General features: G+C 53.1%; 1 protein-coding gene across 1 annotated transcript in view; it reads right to left on the bottom strand.

Moving 5' to 3' along the window:
• TMEM132E (transmembrane protein 132E) overlaps window positions 1–19,133 on the bottom strand; it is a 136,437-nt gene that overhangs the window by 72,948 nt on the left and 44,356 nt on the right. Inside the window, exons 2-4 of the mRNA XM_046676302.1 lie at window positions 17,546–17,583; window positions 16,444–16,598; window positions 16,121–16,166 (exon numbers count right to left, since the gene is read on the bottom strand). Of these exons, the coding sequence (XP_046532258.1) occupies window positions 16,121–16,166; window positions 16,444–16,598; window positions 17,546–17,583 (239 nt within the window). The remainder of the gene's footprint in view (window positions 1–16,120; window positions 16,167–16,443; window positions 16,599–17,545; window positions 17,584–19,133) is intronic.

Here is a 19,133-nt window from a genome sequence, read left to right as displayed (position 1 = left end):
ATGTCCTGGAGGTGACTCTCGGGTTTCCACGTATTCTGGCGGCATTCAGCTGGGGCCCTCTCAGCCTGGCAGCCCCTTCTTGAGTCCTTGGCAGGAGTATCAGGGCAGGTCAGGGGAGGGAGGTGGCAGCCGCAGCCCAGTCTGGGCAGCCTGAGTGGGTTCAGCCAACCTCGAAATGCCATAGCCTCTGGCTGCAGGTGCGGGTGCCCCTGCCCACAGCGGCAGAGCCCGCCTGGCAGGGCGGGAGCCCGGCTAATGGCCGTGTTTATAGCTCAAAGCATTATTAGCTCTTAGGAGCGCTCAGCCCTCGTTTGTTGTCAACAGCTGGGCTTATTGATTGAGTGACTTGATGTTTTTGCTTATTAAGTGCCCGGAGTGTCGGCAGATTTGGGCCAGCCCTGGCTGGGGGAGGACACCGAGAGCAGGGGGGAGGCAGTCTGTCTGTGGGCACGCTCCCGCCTCGCTCATTTGTCCCGGCACATGTGATGGGTGGCAGGCGCGTGTGCATGCTCCTGCCTGCTGGTGTTTCTGAGTGCAGCTTGAGGAGAAGGAGCCTTGGTCTCCGTGCCTGGCAATCACAGAGCTGCCCCAGGGGACGCTGGCGTTTGGATTCTGAAGGCTTTGAATCCTGGCCTTATCTTCCTGAGCTGTGAGCTTGGGCAAATCCCTTACCGTCTCTGAGCCTTGGCTTCCTTATCTGGAAAATGGGGATTAAAATAATACCAGCTCTGCCTGCCTCTGAGACGGAGAAGTAATGAGGAATGGCAGTTTGTAAACTGTAAAGTGCCTCACATATGCGAATGAGTGTAACACTTGTGACTATTGTGAGCCGAGCAGTGATGCCATAATTAGGTTTATGCTTAGGAGACAGGTTGGTGGAATGGAAAATGAACAAGAAGGGGCGCCCTAGGGAGGCTGTTGGGAACCCCAGCTCCGAGGGACCTGAATCAGCCTTTGCTGCTCATATTTTAGGAAACCACTGAAACTGGGCACCAGGAAACCTGGGTTCCAGGTCTGACACCGGCATCAAGGTGCTGTGCAGCCTCAGGAAAGTTGCTTTCCTTCTCTGGGCTTTTCCCTTTACTTATCAAAAGAGAGGCTCTAAGCTCAATGGTCTCTAAGGCCCTTTTCAGCTCTGCCTTTCTGTGCAAATAGGAGCCATTGAGTCTTTTCCATCCATGTGTGTGGCCACTGGTAGGATTCATGGCTCTCCTGTGTTCAAAATCTCCTGTAGAGGTTTCACTGTGCATGTCTACAGGGTTCAAACGCCCCCGAGCCAGCAAGTAAACAGGCCTCGGCTCGCCCCAAGGCCTGCACGTGTATGTGCCAGCCCATTCGCTCTTTGTTAAGGCAGAGGGGCTGGGCAACCAGCTGTCTCCCTGGACTCTGGCAGCTAATGGGGAAAGCCCACTTTAATAGCTGATAACAAGATGGGTCCATTAAAAGCACAAATTAACTGCAAACCCAAAGATGACTCTGCTCTGCTGGTGGAGGGCTGTGGAACGCTGGCTCCGTTTGTTGAGTGAGTGCGTGCTCCCCGCCTCCTGCTTCTGCAGGCGTGGCCGCCATCAGGGCCAGCCTGCCCACCTCGCCGCCCCCTCTCCTCCTAGGAAAGTGCTTCCGGTCCGCTGCTTGAAGCTGGCACACAACTCCTCCCAGAAAACCTCCTGTCCTTCCATCCCCCGCTGCAGGAAGCCCAGCCCCGCTTCCTCCTTGCTCTGAGCACCCCGAGGCTGGCCTCCACGGACTCTCATTCCAGCTCTGTGTGTTCTCCCCCTCAGAGAGATTCTGCTCTGTGAGCGCACCCCCTTTCCGTTGATCACTTGGTTGTTCATCCGTCCATTCCCTCACACATTTAACCAACATGTCTTGAAGACCTACTGTGTGCCAGATGGTGCGCCAGCCCCGTCTCCGCCCTGGAAGAAGGGGAAGCTGAGAGGTGCGCCCCTCGCCCCTCGTGCTGTGCAGAGGCCCTGCATGGGGGGAGGGCAACAGAGCGGGCAGTGACAGGTCCTCCTCGGGGAAGTGGCATATGAGCAGCATCTGGAAGCACCTGGAGTTTTTCCAGTGGTGAAGGAGGCCTCTGTGCAGAGGGACCAGCATAAGCGTGACAAGTACAGCTATTCACGGATAGGACCTGGCGGGAGGGCCTTGCACACAGTAGATGCTCAATTAATGTTTATGGGAAAATGAAATGTTTATAAAGTGTCCATGATGGGCCAGCATTTGCAGGGGCTGGAATGGCAGCCTCAGTTTGTTCATCTGTGAAATGGGAAGAATACTGTTGCTCACCTCACCAGGAGAAAGGATAACAGGCTCGCGATGTGCGTGGCACAGTGCCTGGCATGTGGCGTTGTTAGGAGGGAGCCTGGACCGCTACCTTCTCCCACCTGCGGAAGGCTGGTCCTCCCTCCCAGAGTAGGAGGGAAATCAATCTGTCTGAGGCAAGAAGGCCATGCTGGGTGGGCAGAGGATGGGATTTTGCTGCCATGCCCTAGGCTTGCTAGGATGCCAGAGGGAATACTGGGCACCACGGGCTCTGCCTTTGAAGGCCAAATGGAAGCAGGGCGTAGTAGCAAATAACCTGGGTAACTGAGAAAAAGGAGGGCAAAAATCCGTTTTGTTGATGCTTGGGTTTGGGACTCATCCTATCCTCCTAAATCCATAAGGACATTTTCTATGTGGTTTGATACAGGGGCAACGTGAGGCAGGAGAGTGAGGGGCTCAGACTCCTCCACGGCTCCCATCTGCCCCCAGAACAGAGTCCACATCCTTAGGGGAGCATTTGAGGCCCTTCATAACTGGCCCCCTACTCTCGTCTTTAGTCTCTGCCCCCAACAGCTTCCACCCCAGACACACCAGGCTGTGAGTCTCTTCTTGCAATGAAGAAGACGGTTCCAGACCTCTGTGCCTTTGCACGCGCTGTTTCCCCTGCCTGGAATGCCCTTTCTAGAATCTCATTGCAGAAAATACTCGCTCATTCCTCAGACCTCTGCCAAATGTGCTCTGCCTGGGGAAGTTTCCACCACATCTCCTTGGGGAGGATTAAGTCCTGCCTCCCCGGTTCTTGTGCATTTCCTCAGTTGTAAGATGCCATCGATTGCGAGAGGCATCATCGATTCGATAATAGCTTTGGGGGGAAAGAAACCCTGCTTTAAATGTACATATCCACAGTTCAGAAATGTGCAAAAGTTTCTGAGACGTGCCTTCTAGAAACAGGGCAATGCAATAGATTCTTCTATCCTGGCACAAGGGCCACAAGGATTGACTTCATTCATTCATTCATTCATTCAATCAATCAATCAATTGATGTTTATGGAGCTCTGTTCTGGGCACTGAGATGGGACAGTGAGCAAAACCAAGCCTCCTACCTCATGGAGCTTATATTCCACTGGGAGAAACAAATAGTAAACAAGTAAACAGCTCATCTAAATAAATTGAAAGGAAGGTCATGGCAAGAGCTCTGAAGAAATATGAGGCAGGGCAGGAGGACGGAGAGGGACCGGCGACTGTTCTCTTAGCTAGGGTGACAGGGCAGTGCTGTGAGGAGGGACGTCTGTGCAGAGACTTGAATGAAGAGGGGGGCGTACCCCGCAGGTACCTGGGGAGGAGCATCAGGGCAGAGGTGCGCAGGTGTGGAGGCCTGGCTGTGGGGCTGTTCTTGCACTTTTGCAGAAAAGGTGGGGCGCGTGGGGAGGGAGGCACGAGCGAGGGGCCGTGCTGCACATGTGGTCATTGTGGTGGCACAGCCTGAGCCAGGCGAGGTTTGGGCTTTTTATTCTAAGCATGGTGGGAAACACAATCTGTTTGCTGGTAGGACCCTTGTTCAGCTCAGGCCCATCGGATTGTAAATTCTCTGAGGGCACAGAGCCCAGCCCTTAGCCTAGTGCCCAGCACATGATAGAGGATTGCTGAGTGAATATTGGACGGCCTGAGAACAGTCTCTTCCCTGGGGTGATAGGCCTGGGTGGGATCTCAGGGTCCTGGAGGGAGTGTGGGTGAGGCCTGAGGCACCAAGGGGGCCCTGGCAGGAAGGATCCACCTGCTCCCAGAGCCAGTGAAGAGGTGGTCAGTTCCCCCCCAGCGGCCTCTGTCTCAGTCATCACTGCATCCCCATGGTGTGTAGAGGCACATCTGGGATGGGGCGGGCACACATCCAATGTTTGTTAAAGGAGTAACAGTGAAAATACGGAACTGTGACCTGGCTGTGCTTTACAGCTCAAAAAGCCTTTCACATGTGTGCTCTTATTCAATTCATACCTCCAACCCATCTGGTTCTCTCTCTCTCTCTCTTTTTTGCTGAAGAAGATTGGCCCTGAGCTAACACCTGTACCAATATTCCTCTATTTTGTATGTGGGTCACTGCCACAGCCTGGCCACTGATGAGTGGTGCAGGTCCGTGCCACGGAACTGAACCCGAGCTGCTGAAGTGGAGTGTACCGAACTTCAGGGGGCCACAGGGCTGGCCTCTGCTTCTCTTTTTATGATTGAGGAAATTGAGGCTCGGAGGGTGTCTCAAAGTTATACAGCAATTGGAACAGTCACTGTAAAATGTCTTTGACTCTGTTCCCAGGTCCACCACCAACTTGCTGGGTGACCCTGGGCAAGTCACCACCTTCCCCAGTCATTTTTCAAGGCCATCAAATGAAGGGGTTGATCTGGATGGTTCTCGAAGGCCTGCTCCAGCTTGGACACGATAGGATTCACGACTTTGCCTTCTACGGGAGGCACGTGGGCAAGTCACTGCGGTCGGCTGGCCCTAAGGCAGACACGTGGAAGTACGTCCTCCTTGAGAAGTTGCGGGCACTGGGGCAAGGGGCCCCGAGGTTCTGGAATTTGCCTCTGCTTCAGCCACAGAGGCCAGTGTGACGTGTCCCCCAGGGCGGCGGCCTTGTGTTGTGGGCTCTCTTGCTCTGAGCAGCTCAGAGGTGCCCATCCTTCTTCCCGTCAGAGGCTGCAGGCGCCGGGGCAGGTGGCTACTTCATCCCCGAGGGGCTTTTGCGGCAGACCCCGTGTCTCTGCCAGGTGTGCCGTGGCTTCCGTCCTCAGCACGGCTGTCTGTCCACTGCCCAAGACTCCCGGGGGTCAGCCCTCAGCCCCACTCCCACATTCAGTTGCCAAGGCCTTCTGCTCACCCTCCTTGACCCTTCTCAGCGGTTGTGCCCGGGTCCCTCCATCTCCCCACTCCTGACTGGTCCAGGCCCTCCCTCTCCCCAGCCAGGATCGCTATGGCAGCCTCTAACGGCTTGCTGGCCCCAGGCTCCCTCCCTCTGGTCCATTCTCCATGCTGCAGCCAGAGTCATCTCTCAAGGCCACAATTCTGGTCATGGCACCCCCGGGCTGGAAACCCTGCGGTAACTTCCCTTTGCCCTCAGGGTCAAGCCCAGACTCTTGAGCACGCTCTCACAGCTTCACCATCTGGCCCCTCAACCCCCTTCCCAGCTCCTCACCTTCCAGCCCTGACTCTGTTCTCCCATCTCCCTGAGCCTTCCTCAGCTCTCTGAACAGGCTGTGTCCTCTCTTGCTTCCTCGCCTTTGCACGTGCTGTTCCTTTTGTCCGGAGCACTGTTCTCAGGTCAGTATCACACCCAACCCCACCCCCCGCCCCCCAACACTTAATCATCATTCAGGACTCTTCTTCAGGAAACTTCCTCCTGGAAGCCCTTGTTAATCCTGCCCTTCACCCCGTCTCTCTCCGTACGCATCGTGCAGACTGGAATCATCCGTCAGCTTCTCTGTCCCCTTGGTGGTGAGCTCCTAGACACCAGGGGTCTGCTCATCTCTATCCCCAGAGGTGGCAGTGCTTAGCAGGTATTTGAGGGGGAAAACCCCGAGTGAATGAATAAATGGATGTGGGCGCGTTCATTCGTATTCATTCCTCTATCTGTTTATTCAACAAATATTTGCCGATGACCTATTAGATGCCAGAGGCTGGGGATAAAGAACAGGACAGGGCGAGTGAGGTCCCTGCCCCGTGGACCGGGTGCCCGCAGGCAGGGGAAGGACAGCTCCCTGTTCACGGATCTGAGGTTGGGAACTTAGATGAGTCCCTGCTGGGACCATCACTGAAATCCTTTTGTAAGAAAATAGGACATGTGCCAGGGCTGGGGAGGATGCTGGGGCCAGGCCAGGCCCTGCGCCGCCTCTCGCCCCTCCCGAGGGCACCCTAGCCTCCAGGAATGCTTGTTCCCCCTCTCCTGGCCCCACCCTTCCTCTGTCCCCCTCCTCCCGCCCCCCACCCCCACCCCTCAGCCCTCCCGTTTCCAACCAGGCGGTTCAACTTAGGCCTCCCGGTTGGGCTTTTAATTTGGATTTATTGTCGGCCGTGATTGTATGTTAAACAAACTCCAGGCGATTATTAAAAACACGATTATCACGGTTTATTGTCTCGCTGGGTCCTCGGTGGGTGTTCTGGTGCTGAGAGCCAGCCAAGCCTCTCTGATGAGGTGTTCGAGCCACTCTGGGGGGTCCCCCCTCAATTCTGCCCTTGTCACACCTTGGAGGGGAGGGGGTGGCAGTGGAGGCCGAGAGACACTTGTGAAGGAGGACAGAGGCCCTGGGAGTGCAGCGATGAGGCACAGGCAGCACTAACCCGGGCCCTGGAGGCCTAGTGCCGATTTGACCCATGACCCCTTTGGGCTTCGATCTCCCCTTCTGAAGACTGGAGAGCTGGACCAGATGACCCAGTGCTCTGAGGGCTGAGACCCAAGTACCATTGGGGCTGAAGGGACTTTGTTCCACAGAAAGACTCAAACCAGGGGCATTTGCAAGGCACACACAATCCAGAACGTTCCATCATGGGCGTCAGATAAAGATCCAACCAGCCTAGTTGTGCTGACCTGGATGCTATCCTCCCACGGTCAGGCAAGCTGCCTGCTGGCTGTAAGTTCACCTCCGCTTTGGGAGAACAGGGACACACCCAGACAAGGCCATTGTCAAGGTCAGGCCAGTGGAGAAGAAGCGAGGCTCCTGGCCTGCGAGCCAGGACCCTGGGTTCTAGTCCCAGCTCTGCCACTGACGGGCCCAATGGCCTTGGGCCAGTCACTTGTCCACTCGTGGCCTCAGTTTCCTCTTCTGTAAAATGAAGAGGTAGAGGGTCAATGACTTGCAAACTTTAAAAAATGAACGGTGCTCTTTTTTATTCTAAACAGAATCTCCTGCAGAAGCCAAAGGTGCAAGGCAGAGGGAAGGAGCTGCTCGGAAGCCGGGGGCTGCGTCTGCCCCTTGTGGACCCCTGGACTGTCCCGCAGCTCTCAAATGCCTTCCTTTAAAGTCAGCTGGGATGTCACCCGATCCCTTCCCATAGAGAGCTGCCCCGCCCAGCGCCCCGTCCATCCTCCCCACCTCCCGTGAAATGGGGGCGCAGAGAGGCTGTGCTCCACTTTGGGGAAGGGGCGGCCCAGACTGCTGAAGGGGGTCTCCCAGAGATGGGGTCAAGCTTCCTAGGGCAGGGCGCCTCCTTGGTCCCCAGCCCCTTTCCACCGAGCGGAGAGGCTGGCAGAGCCCCTAGCGCAGCTCCCGACGCTCATGTGCCTGCACAGCCTGCCAGCCTCCTGGCTTCCTCCCTCATTTCACCTCCACTTGCCTCCTCAGGCAAAAGCTTGGGCCAATCCCAAGCCTGATGCATTTTTGATGAGTTCTGAGTGAAGGCACTTTAAAAAATTCAGAAAGGTAGGGAGGTGTTGGGACCCAGAGAGGCAAGACGATTCTCCCCCCGCTCCCCCCCCACCCCATCCCTTCCTCCCCGCATCGGCTTATGAGGCCTGAGCCTTGGCATGGGAGGCTAGGGGAGAAGGGCAGGAGACGGCGGAGCCACCTGGACCAGGAGAGCCTGCAAAACGAGGCCACCACCCCAGAGAAGGCTGCCCGCTAGCCCTTCTGACTGAAGCAGAGGCAAATTCTAGAACCAGAGGATGTTAGAGATGGAAAAAGCTCGGCAATACCGTCTGAATCCACCTCCCTGCGCTGTGTGGAAGTTAGGAAACTGAGTCTCAGAGAGGGGAGGTCGTGCCCCCAGGCAGGCCCGCAGTGACCAAGGCAGGGCCGGAACGCAGAGCCCCGCTCCCTGCACCGAGCTGGGCTCACAGGCTGCCCCGGGCCCCAAATGCCCCACAGGCTCCCTGGGCCACATTCAGAGCCTTGTGTTTCAGTCCCCCCGTGTCCCAGCAGAGCCCCCAGGTTGTGCAGGCCCCTGGGGACAGCTTGGTCATCCCTCAGTGAGAGCTGGAGGGGTGGAGACTCAGGGAAGAGGGGGCAAAGCGAGGCAGCTCCATCCCTGTTGCTGGTTCTCACTGATGCTGATAAAGAGTCACCCCAACTCTTGTCGCCCCAGGCCCAAGGCTTAGAGGACTGGGTCCCTTCCCCCATTCTGTTGATTCCCAAACCCTTCCGATTGCCTTTCTGTGGCTTAATTTTCTCTTTGCATCAGCCCCCAGTGGCTCTTCCAGCCCAGTTCTGCCTGGATAAATCCATGCCCAGACTGGTTCAGAGTCTTCCCAGCTGGCAGCTGGACAGAGACAGACGTGGAGTCATGGTTCTGGGGTCCAATTCTGGCTCTACCACTCGCTAGCTGTGTGACCATGGGCAAGTTACTGACCCTCTCTGAGCATCTCTCCTTATCATTAAAATGGGGGATGCTGAAGATTAAATGAGACAAAAATGGGTGAAAGCCTAGCATGGTGGCAGCACACAGTGGGCTCCATAAATGATGGTGATATTCCTTTCATCTTCTAAAATCTGGTCTCCAAGTTCTAAGAAAGTGAGGACATTTGCCACATCTTTCTTCACCACCGTGCATGAATCCCCACCCCCCATTGTGTTTGATGTCCTTAGAAATCCTCCTAACTCGGAGGCAGAGAGGGGTGCACACAGCACAACTTAGGGGGTGCCATTTGTGTTACTGAACACACAAACGGTGCCCTTGGACTGGTTCACAGTGTCTCCGGCTCCGTGTATCGGTGCCCTGGGCGGGAGGCAGGCCCAGGACCCGCTGAACCCTTTAGCTCTCAGCCAGAGAACTCGACCGGGTTTGTTTTCCTCCTGCTGAAATTCCACCAACTTCTCCTGGCGGCGACCCCTGTTATCTCATCTGGTTCTCCGGCTATGTTGAACTTTACTCTCAGAACTGAGATTTCGGCTCCATTCCCATAATTCAGACTTCAGCTTTCGGAACAACCTCTCCCTTCACCAATGTGCCCTGCTTTGATTTCCGAGCACGTAAGATTCTAGAGACACATCTTTTGGTCTATTTCAATCGCACATTCACAGGACTTGTAAATATAAGAGACCCATAAACCGAGAGAGGCTGGATAATGGCTTGAAAACAACGCATTTTGTATCAGAACCCGAAGAGCGGGCCCTAAATCGGGCGTCTGGGTTTGTAGGCTCCAAGTCTTCGAATCCGAGGGGAGATCCTGCGTGGGCTTCACGGGCTGTCTGAGGCTCACAGGGCCAGGGACGCAGAGCCCAGTTTTATCCTCACATTTATATCTGCATTTGGAAGGCTACCACTTCCACCCCAGCTGGGTGACACATCACACAACCTCTCTGAGTCTCAACTCCTCTTCGGCAAAATGAGGCTAATAATACCCACCCACCTCCCAGGGCTGTGGGACAGTGACTTGAGATGATGTCTGTGAAATAACTGCCATCATAAGCCCCTCAAGATGCTTCTTGCCCCCTCTTCCTCGTGTCACAGAAGAGACAGTGGAAGCTCAGCAAGATCAAGTGGTATTTGGCAAAGATCGCTCAGACAGCTGGGATTCCTGCACAGACCTGCCTGACTCTGAAGGCCACAGTCCATCTCCAGCCTGGCTTGATTGCAAGCATGGATTTCTTTTTTATTGTACTAAAATCTATATAACATAAAAGATACCATTTTAACTATTTTAAAAGTACAATTCAGTGGCATCAAGTACATTTACATTGTCGTGCAACCACTACCACCATCCATCTCCAGAACTTTCTCGTCTTCCCAGACTGAAACTCCATTTGCCTTAAAGACTAACTCTCCATTCCCCCTCCCCCAGCCCCTGGCCACCACCGTTCTACCTCCTGTCTCTGTGAATTGTACTCTGGGACCCTCAGATGAGGGGAGTCCTACAGGATTTGTCCTTTTGTGTCTGGCTTATTTCACTTTGCATAAGATCTTCAGGTTTCCTCCACGTGGTAGCAGGTGTCAGCAGGCTGAACACTGTCAAGACAGACTATTGTCTCACCGTGTGTACACACCATGCTCTGTTTACCTAAGGATGTGTTTTAACGCATCTAATGAACCAGGTCCATGGTAGGTACAAGTCCTGTGACATTATCATGGTTGGTACTTATTACTATTCAATTACTGGACGGCCATAAGCACTTGCAGTAAAATCCAATTCTTCAATAGTGTAATAAGAGTAATGACAATAATAAATACCCCCCAACTAGAGCCGTCCTTTCTTTTATACCCTCTCAAGATTTCCCTAGTCCAGGGGCTCCCACTCGGCTGTGCCTCAGAGCCACCAGGGGGTCTTGTTAACCACCTCAGTGTCTATACCGTCAACAAGCTCCCTGAGGTCTGATGTGCATGGAAGTTGAGTGCTGTTCTCCTAGTCTTTGCATCTTTCCCTGGCTGTATCTGGAAAGACACCCCAAGACCAAGGTCAGGGGGACGTGAGGGCAGAGGGGTGAGAGCGCTGGTGTTTCTGAGCAGCTTCTCTGAGACCATGGGCTCTGGCTTTGTGACTGACTCCGTTCTGACTTTCCTGTGTTGGACAAGCCCTTTCTTCCAGCCCTTTCTGGGGAAATGCCTGACACAAGAAATGACCTATTTGGACATGCAATTGGAACTCAGACAGACAGCTATGTCCCTGTCACCTCCACCCCACCCCCGGGGGGGCAGGATGGCATTTTTGGCTCGAGGCTGCCATTGTTAAGAGCTTTGGTGAACAGGCTGGATGGGGCTCTTTGTTTATAACTCACTGCGATGCCCTGAATTTTTGTCTTCCCCCCGCAATTCAGATGTTGAAGCTCCAATTCCCAATGTGATGGCATGAGGAGGCGGGCTTGAGAGAAGTAATTAGGTCACGAGGGTGGAGCCCTTATGATGGAATTAGTGCCCTTAAAAGGAGAGACACGAGACAGATGGTCTCTCCCTCGGCCATGCGTGGATACCTTAACGTTCTGGCAGGAAGTTGATCCTGGCTGAGACAGGAAACACACTCGCCTCTTCAGCATGCCCTCGGCCAAACTCTCCAGCCAGGGGACGCCGAGCAGAATAAAGAGAGAACATTTAAGGGGCTGATGGAAGGTGTCCGGTGCATTGGCTTCTGTCTCTCCATCTGCATGGAAGTCCTTCCACTCACTCTCCTTTGTCAGACTGGCAACCTCCTACTGATCCTTGAAGCCTCAGCCCAAAGTCACCTCCTCTGGGAAGGCTTCCGTGATCTCTGCAGGCAGAGCTGGATACTCTCGCCCCGGGAAGCATACCGTTGTGTCATGGTGTCAACGGCACAGTTGTGATAGAGAACTTTGCTCATTTACCCCATTCCCCAGAGTCTTTTTTTGGGTGGAGGAGGAGGCTGGAAATCTCAAGTCGATTTATTCATACTGTAAAGATCTAGCTGCACGGCACAAAGCAGCATTTTTACAAAATGATTGCCTTTTCGTTCTGAGACTCGTGCTCTGATTAAGGATCCCGTCATTTACTGTGAGCGCAGTCCCGGATTGAGGCTGTAGGTTGTTGGGTAGGTCTAGAGGCCAACTAGAGATTTGGAACGCCGTACGAAGATCCAGAGTGACTAAAATAAGGCAATGGGTATGTTAAAAAATTCAGAATTCAGCGTCTTCACATCTTTCCTTCCATAATTTCCTTCCCATTAGCTTGTTTTCCTTGTAGCCTTAAGGTCAGGGGTCCTGGATAATGTTCTGGCCATGAGCATCTATATTCTTACGAAAAAAATTATGATGTCACTTTAAAGTTAATAGTTTTGAAAAAGAAGACAAAAAGAGCCACTTAAGTCCACTTGTTTATTCAAAACGGTGGTTCTCCAAAACCTTGTCATGTTCTGCAAGTCCTACTCTAAATCCTATTCTGTGACTTTGTCACTGCCCAGGGACATGACATCGACAGAAACCAATGAACATAGGCAAAAATGTCAAATTATGGGGACCGGCTGATGTACCTTGAAACGCCCGTAAAACACCCGGGATTATGTGTCGGGTTCTCTCTCATTTCTGAGTCCGCATCTGGTATACATTATGGACAATCTAGATGCTCAACCTTCCCTGCCCCCCCCCCCCCCCCCCCCACCATGTCCATTTGACCCCTGGCGTTGTTTCAGCAATCGTTTACTGTAGAGAACTCACCGTGTCAGGTATCGGGTAGATGTGAGCGACGCCCCCTGGAGTTACAAACAGAGACAGCACCAGCCCACGTCTGGGTGGCCTGCAGTGTGGGGGGAATACCTGCAGCCATAGTTGAGCTCTGCCTGTGGACTTTAAAAAAATAATAATAACATTAATTTTGGAATATGTTTAGATTTATGGGAAAGTTGCAAATCTAGGGCAGAGAGTTTCCATATACGCCTCACCTAGTTGTAGGGGCTCTGCTTGAGAAATTCTCTCAGGTCGTTGCATCGGGATTGCTCCAGACTTATTCCCATGCTTTATTTTAAGGAACACTGTGAATTGTACAACTTTGAGGGTTTCTCCTTTTGCATTGGCTGCTAGGAAGCTCAGAGGCAAATTTGTGGGTCAGTTCTAGCAGGATCACGGGACTCTTGGCAGATATTTTGGGTGTTAACTCTATCCTTGTTTACCCTGTGTTCTTCCTACATTATTTTTCTCTCCTTGTTTATTTAATATTCACTTTGTTTTGCCGTATGGAGCTTTACTGGCCTCTTCTAATTATTTTTGGAACGAGGCGGAGGCATGCAAAACTGGATAAACAGATAGACCATTCCTCTGTGTTCCCAAGGTGGTTGTTGCAGCCTTCTATTCTAGCATTTATCACGTTTTGTCATAAGTGTTTGTTTACGTGTTTGCCTCCCCCACCGGGTGAGCCTGTCACCTGGTTTCCCTGCAGCTGGACCCTCGGCGTGATTGAGTACCCAAGGGGGCTGGTGCCTGAGTCACGCTTTTCACACCCTGAGCCTACCCCTGTCATCCCAGCCCTGCCTGCACTGACCCCCCACCCCACACCTGCACACAGGCTCAGGGGCAGCCTCAGCATCTCCCAGCATCTCTCCTGCCCTAGGAGACGCCCTCTATGTGCCACTTTGAGGTGAGAGCAGACAGAACCTGGTGGTACCCACAGGGAAAGAGAATCAAGAACCAGCGTGCACCCACACTCCGAAGACGGGGCCTGCAAAGACGGAGAGGAGAGTCGGGGTGTGGACTGTTTCGTGCTCCTGCTCCTCAGAGTGGTACCTCTCTCCTCCCCTCCCCCTTGACGGTCCTGGTGATGAGGAGGAGAGGCCACGTATGACCAATAGAACCACAGGATCACAAGGCTGTCAGCTGGAGATTATTCGTGTCTCACTCAGGAACTCAACGTGGACTGTTTTCTAACCCAACATCCCCTCCGCGCATTAACCCTCTCATTGTATGGAAGGGGCAACTGAGGCCCAGAAAGGGAGAGTGATTTCTTCAAGGTCACACAGCGAATTCAAGGCAGGCCTGTTCTCCACCTGGGGAGTGAGCTCTGTGCTCTGTGAGCATCAGGCAAAAGCTGAGCCAGAGGGGAGCATTTCAGGGGACTGGGGGGGCCTTTCCTAGTGCCCTGAAGGCAGACACTGGAGGGGCTAGAGGGCTGGCCAGTCACTCGGGGTAGACCCCTCCTCTCTGCCCCACCCCCACGACACGATTCCTCCTGGAATTGGGTAGACTCTGGAGACTTGCTTTGAAAGAGGAAAAAGGATGATGAAGGGGCACTTTGGGGGAGGGTGGAGAGAAAGGTGGGCCAGGAACAGCCCAAGAGACTTCCTGTGTGAGTGGGAGAGAGAGACGAGAAAGTCCAGGGGTGGCATCGCAGACTCATATGCCCGTGGGTATCCTGCTGTGGGGTGACAGCATGGGGGTGGGAGGGACCGGGGCCGCGGGTCTTCATCCCGCGTGCGCTGGCTGCTCAGTGCGACGGCCGCCACGGGGGCGAGGCTGCCAAGTAGCAAATATTTCACTTTTTTTTTTCTAAGAGAAGTTGAAAATCCGAGGTTTATGTGAAATCCAGATTTTCACGAGTTGACAACCAATTCAAAAATTTAAAAGCTCTGTGTGAATACGACGTGTAGCTCCTGATTCAAACAGATCACCTATAAAAAGACATTTTTAAGACAATTAGGGGAATGTAAATACCACATGCGGCACTAGATGCTAATAAGGAATTATTCACTTTGTTAGGCTGATAATGGCTGTGTGGTTATGTTTTTAAAAAGTCTTCATCAGCTAGGGAGATGTACTGAAGGATTTATGGGGGAAATAATGTGATTTGCTTTAAATATTTCAGAAAAATATGTGTGTTGGAGGGACAGATGACAAGGGATTGGCAAAGTGGTGACAGCTGCTGAAGCTGGCGATGGGTTCATGCAGGTTCATTGTACTAGTCTCTGCTTTTGGGGTCTGTTTAAGATGTCCTTAAAAAATAAACTCTCTGTCTGGGCTCAGCAAAACCTGTCAGAGAGCTGGGTGTGGTTTTACCACCAGTTTTCAATCTCTAGTCTGGGACTTTCTCTCCCTCATAAGCCACAGAGCACCAGGGCGTGGAGAAACCCTGGAGATCACAGAGGTCAGGGGTGGGCAAACGTCAGCCTGGGGGCCAAACCTGGCTCGCCACTCATTTTGTTGCCAATAAAGTTTTATTGGAACACAGCTGCGTCCATCTGTTTTCATGTTGTCCATGACTTGCGTTGGTGCTGTGATGGCAGGGTCAAGTAAATGCAATGGAAACCATGTATCTCGGAGAGTCTAAAATATTTACTCTCTTATCCTTTACAGAAGAAGGCTGTCCTCCCCTGGGCCAGGTCAACAGGCATCCATCTTCAGCACCGACGCCCCTGTGCCACATCTTCCAAGCCCAGGGACAACTTGGGGCTTGAGGGGAAGTGGGCCCTGCTGATGGAGGGGAGAGGGAGATAGGGATGGAATGAGGGCAGTCCGGCAAAACGAGAACTTTGAGTGCCTCTGCTGGAGCCAGCGGGCGTGCCAGGGTGAACCAGGGGTCGTTCCAACCAAGAGGCAGTGTGGGGCAGGCAGGTCTCATCTACAACCCTGACCCCATCACTAGTCTATGCCTTAGCTGCTTCTTCTGAAAAATAGGAATAAGGAATAAGCTTGTGTGGCGGATTACAGGCCCTGATATAAAGCACATCGCAAACAGCAGGTGGTTAATAAATGGTGGATATTATTCTTCTTATGTCCCTGTGCTGCAATCATTGGGCTCTTGGACCTTAAAAACTCAATGTTACTACATTTTATTGTTAATCTGAGATGTATCCTCTTAATAAAAGGAAATAAATGTGTATTATAGAGAATTCACGGAACTTTTGTTGAAGGCAAAACAAGATGTTTATTGATCCTTTAAGAGAAAACAAAGGAAAAAATTGCATTCTTTGCACGTGTAAAAATGATGTGTCCCTACTTGAGTGAGAAACTAGAAGTTAACATCAGGCGCCAGCTGTGAATAAGGTTTCCATGCAGGTGTAGGTATGGCACTATGTTCTATATAATCCAGCTTAGACAGCAGCAGGAAGATTCTGGAAAGCTTCGAGATGTGTGATAGGGAGGCGTGGTCTCTCCAGACGTTGCCCCAGGGGCAGCAGGAACCTCCCACCTGGGGTTGCTCTGGAGGTAAATGAGAATCTAGGTAGTGTCTGGTGAGGCGCCTGGCGTATCTGAGATGTTGGACAACAATCCTAATTCCAGCAATCCATCCGTCCTTCCATATCCCCTGTTATCTTCTTCTGTTTTTCGCAACCCCCAATGCCCTGCGTTTGTCTTACGTGGTTAACAATTTGGTTTGCTGCTCTGTATTCCCTATGCATGTTTTATTTTTAGACCACGTTTTTCAAACTTTAATATGTACATAGATTCTTATTCAGCAGGCCTGAGGAACGAGCTCCCAGGTGATGCTGAATCTTAATCACACTTTCGATAACAAGAGCGAAGATATTGAGCAGGGTCTTGGCCTCGCACTAGTGACATTTTGAGCCAGATAACTCTCTGTTAACGGGGTGTCCTGTGCAGTGTAGGACGTTTAACAGCATCCCTGGTCTCTACTGACTAGTTAGGACAATCCCCCAGGTTGCGACAACCAAAAGTGTCTCTGGACATTGCCAAATGTTCCTTGGGGGGCAATATCACCCCCAGTTGAGAGCCATTGGTGTAGAGAATAATTTATCCACAGGCAAGTGCATGTCATTTTCTACGAATAGCCCCATCAATTGCCGCATGCGATCGGGCGTTTAGTACCGATGTTCCAAGGACGGTGCTGATGCTGACGATGATGATGCTGATGCTGGTGCTGACGATGATGGTGACGATGATGATGATGGTGATGGTGATGATGATGATGACGAGAGCCCCCACAGATCCCCACGCCCAGAGCCTGGTCTTAGCTTTCCCACCTCCTCAGGGCCCCTAAGGTCCTGCTGACCTTCCTCATGCTTCCACTGTCCTGGGATTCCTGCCAGGGCATCTTTGTGAATGCCAACCATCATTTAGAGTCTTCTGGTTGCTGCCGCTGCTCTGACCCACGCAGAAGCGCAGGTGTTATTACCTTTGCTCTGCAGATAAGAAACCGGAAGCTCTTTGGGATGAAGTGAACTGTCTGAGGTCACAGGACAGCTTGGAGCCAGAGCTGGGGTGTGAGCTAAGATGTCACAGCCGCCCTGGGAGGAGTCTGCTCGTTCTCCCCTGGAGCGGGAGAGGTTGCCGTCCCTCCCCTCCCCCCTTGCCCCCTCGGTCAAGGGTCCCTGGAATAGTAACGGCTAGCATTTATTTTACAGAGCCCCCTTTAGAGCATTTCATAAATTTTACCTACTATTGCCTTGTGACAACAGCTTGATGGTGACCTTAAAGATGAGAAAACTGAGGCACAGAGAGAGTTCAACAATGTCCCGAAGGTCACAGAGCTACTAATGGCGAGTCCGATTCAAACGGAACCCGCACGCTGTATTTCCTGTTGAGATGGGAGCAGAACCTGAAGTCCCTGCCTCCCGGGCGGTCATTTTGTCAGCATGGAGTCCGAGGAGATGGTCGTCCGTTGCCAGAGTCCCCCAGGATGAGGCCCCTCTGCCACAGTGGCTGCTGCCGCCCCCAGACCTCGCCCACGCACGTGGGAGCATCTCCCGCCACTCTTGCTGGGCGGGAGACGGCCCCTCCGCGCCCATCTTCAAAGCTTACGCAGGTGTCAGGACTGAATGACAGATGCACAGGCTTGTTAGCCTTGTAATGAATGTCCCAGCCTCCTCTGGTGGGAGCCAGCCTGCCCGGAGATGATGGGGAGTGGAGAGAGGCGGAGCAGCCTCCTTCAGAAGCCTTCAGTCATTGTCAGAAAGGGAAGAGAACGCACCTGTGCAGGCAGACAGCAGCTGGCTCGGGGCTTCCACTCTGGAGAGGGAACAAGGCAAAAGAGCATACAGTTTTGACCTAGAGCTTGAACCCCAGCATCGCCGCTTTCTAGCTGTGTGACTTTGGGCAACTGACTTGACCTCTCTGAGCCACAGGTGCTTTGTCTGTAAAATGAGGGTGCTGACACCCAATAGAAGCGCTGATGTGCAGATTAGAGAACACCCATGGGAGGCGCTTGGCAGGTCCTGGGTGTTCAGTAAGAGGAAGGCGTGATTACAAGCAGCCCATAGGAGTCACAGAATCTGGGCACTGGCGGGCCGCAGTGCTTGCTGAGAAGGTTGAAGTCATCGCCTCACGCAGCCCCGCTGGGTTTGTCTATTCTAGATCACTTTCCTGGGAAGCAGCGCTCCATCTTCCTTCGGGGGTTGACCTCTCCCACTCCAGGGGTGTTGGTGGGACTGCCAATCCCAGGATTGTGACCCCATTTGAGCCTCAAGGGGGCATATGTCTGGCTGCAGAGAATGGCCAGGGTGGGCGTACGGCCCAAGCTGGGCCCATCAGGGTCCACCCCTGGGATTTTATATACAGACAGTATGGAGAGGACGCTTCCCCCTTCCTCTGAGGTTTCTAGGCTGGGTTGACTTAAGCCTAGAAATGTCTGAGGGGTGGCACCTACTTCCGCTGCTCTGTCCCACCTACCCAGCCCCACGGGGAAGCCTGTCTCCAGCAGGAAAGGCCGCAGACAGAGGCACACGCATTTATACAAGAGAGAATGCTAACTGGGTGACCTCATCTAAGATGCCCCCTCCCGCCATCCAGACTTCTCGGTCAAATGAGCCCATAAGGTCCCTTTTGAGCTTCAGCCATCTTGAGTTGGGTGTTTATAACTTTCAACCATAAGAAGCCCGGCTACCAAAAGGGAGGTGTTCAGGAGACTTGGGGTGGGCTGTAGAGGGCATCCAGCTAAAGGCACAGGGTCCAAAGTCAGGAGAGGCTGTCTTGGAGGAATTTCCCATCCCATTGTTCTCTCGCCTGCATGTCCTTTTATCTTAGAGCATTTTACAGCCTCCCATTGTGTTCGAGGGAGGCTTAGAGAGTCAGGGGTGGAATTCTATACCTGGATGGGCCTTGTTCCGTGAGCCTCATCTACAGCTGCTGGGCGTCGGGCAGGACGCACGTGGTGGGAGGTGTAACCTCAGTGCCAAGAAGCCACCAGGTTCTGGACTTGGATGTGGGCTTCCACATGCTCCCAGCAGTGCAGCTGCTCGAGATGCCAGGAGCGTGAACAACAGTCTCGAAGTGCGGCCGAGCCCAGAGCTGGCCCTCCCCATCGTGGCCGGAGGACGAGCAGGTGAGGCGCTGTGTGGGGCTCCCAGAGAAGCCGCCGCTACGCAAACGTGGTGTAAACTGGAGAGAGGAACTCTGCCTCGCATGCAGAACAAGTCCAGTAAGGTGGGTTCAGGTTAAGCGTTCGGACAAGTTGGAGGTGATCAGGACACCGATGTGCCAGTAAAGAAAAGGGAAAGGGGAACTGCTCTTTTCTCCACCACTCGGCAGACGCCATACTACATTCCTCATAAACACCATCT

This window comes from Equus quagga, chromosome 11, assembly GCF_021613505.1.
Source record: "Equus quagga isolate Etosha38 chromosome 11, UCLA_HA_Equagga_1.0, whole genome shotgun sequence".
In the NCBI taxonomy this organism is placed as follows: Eukaryota; Metazoa; Chordata; class Mammalia; order Perissodactyla; family Equidae; genus Equus; species Equus quagga.
Note: the sequence above shows the minus strand (reverse complement) of the source record. Positions and strands in the feature narration are given on the sequence as shown.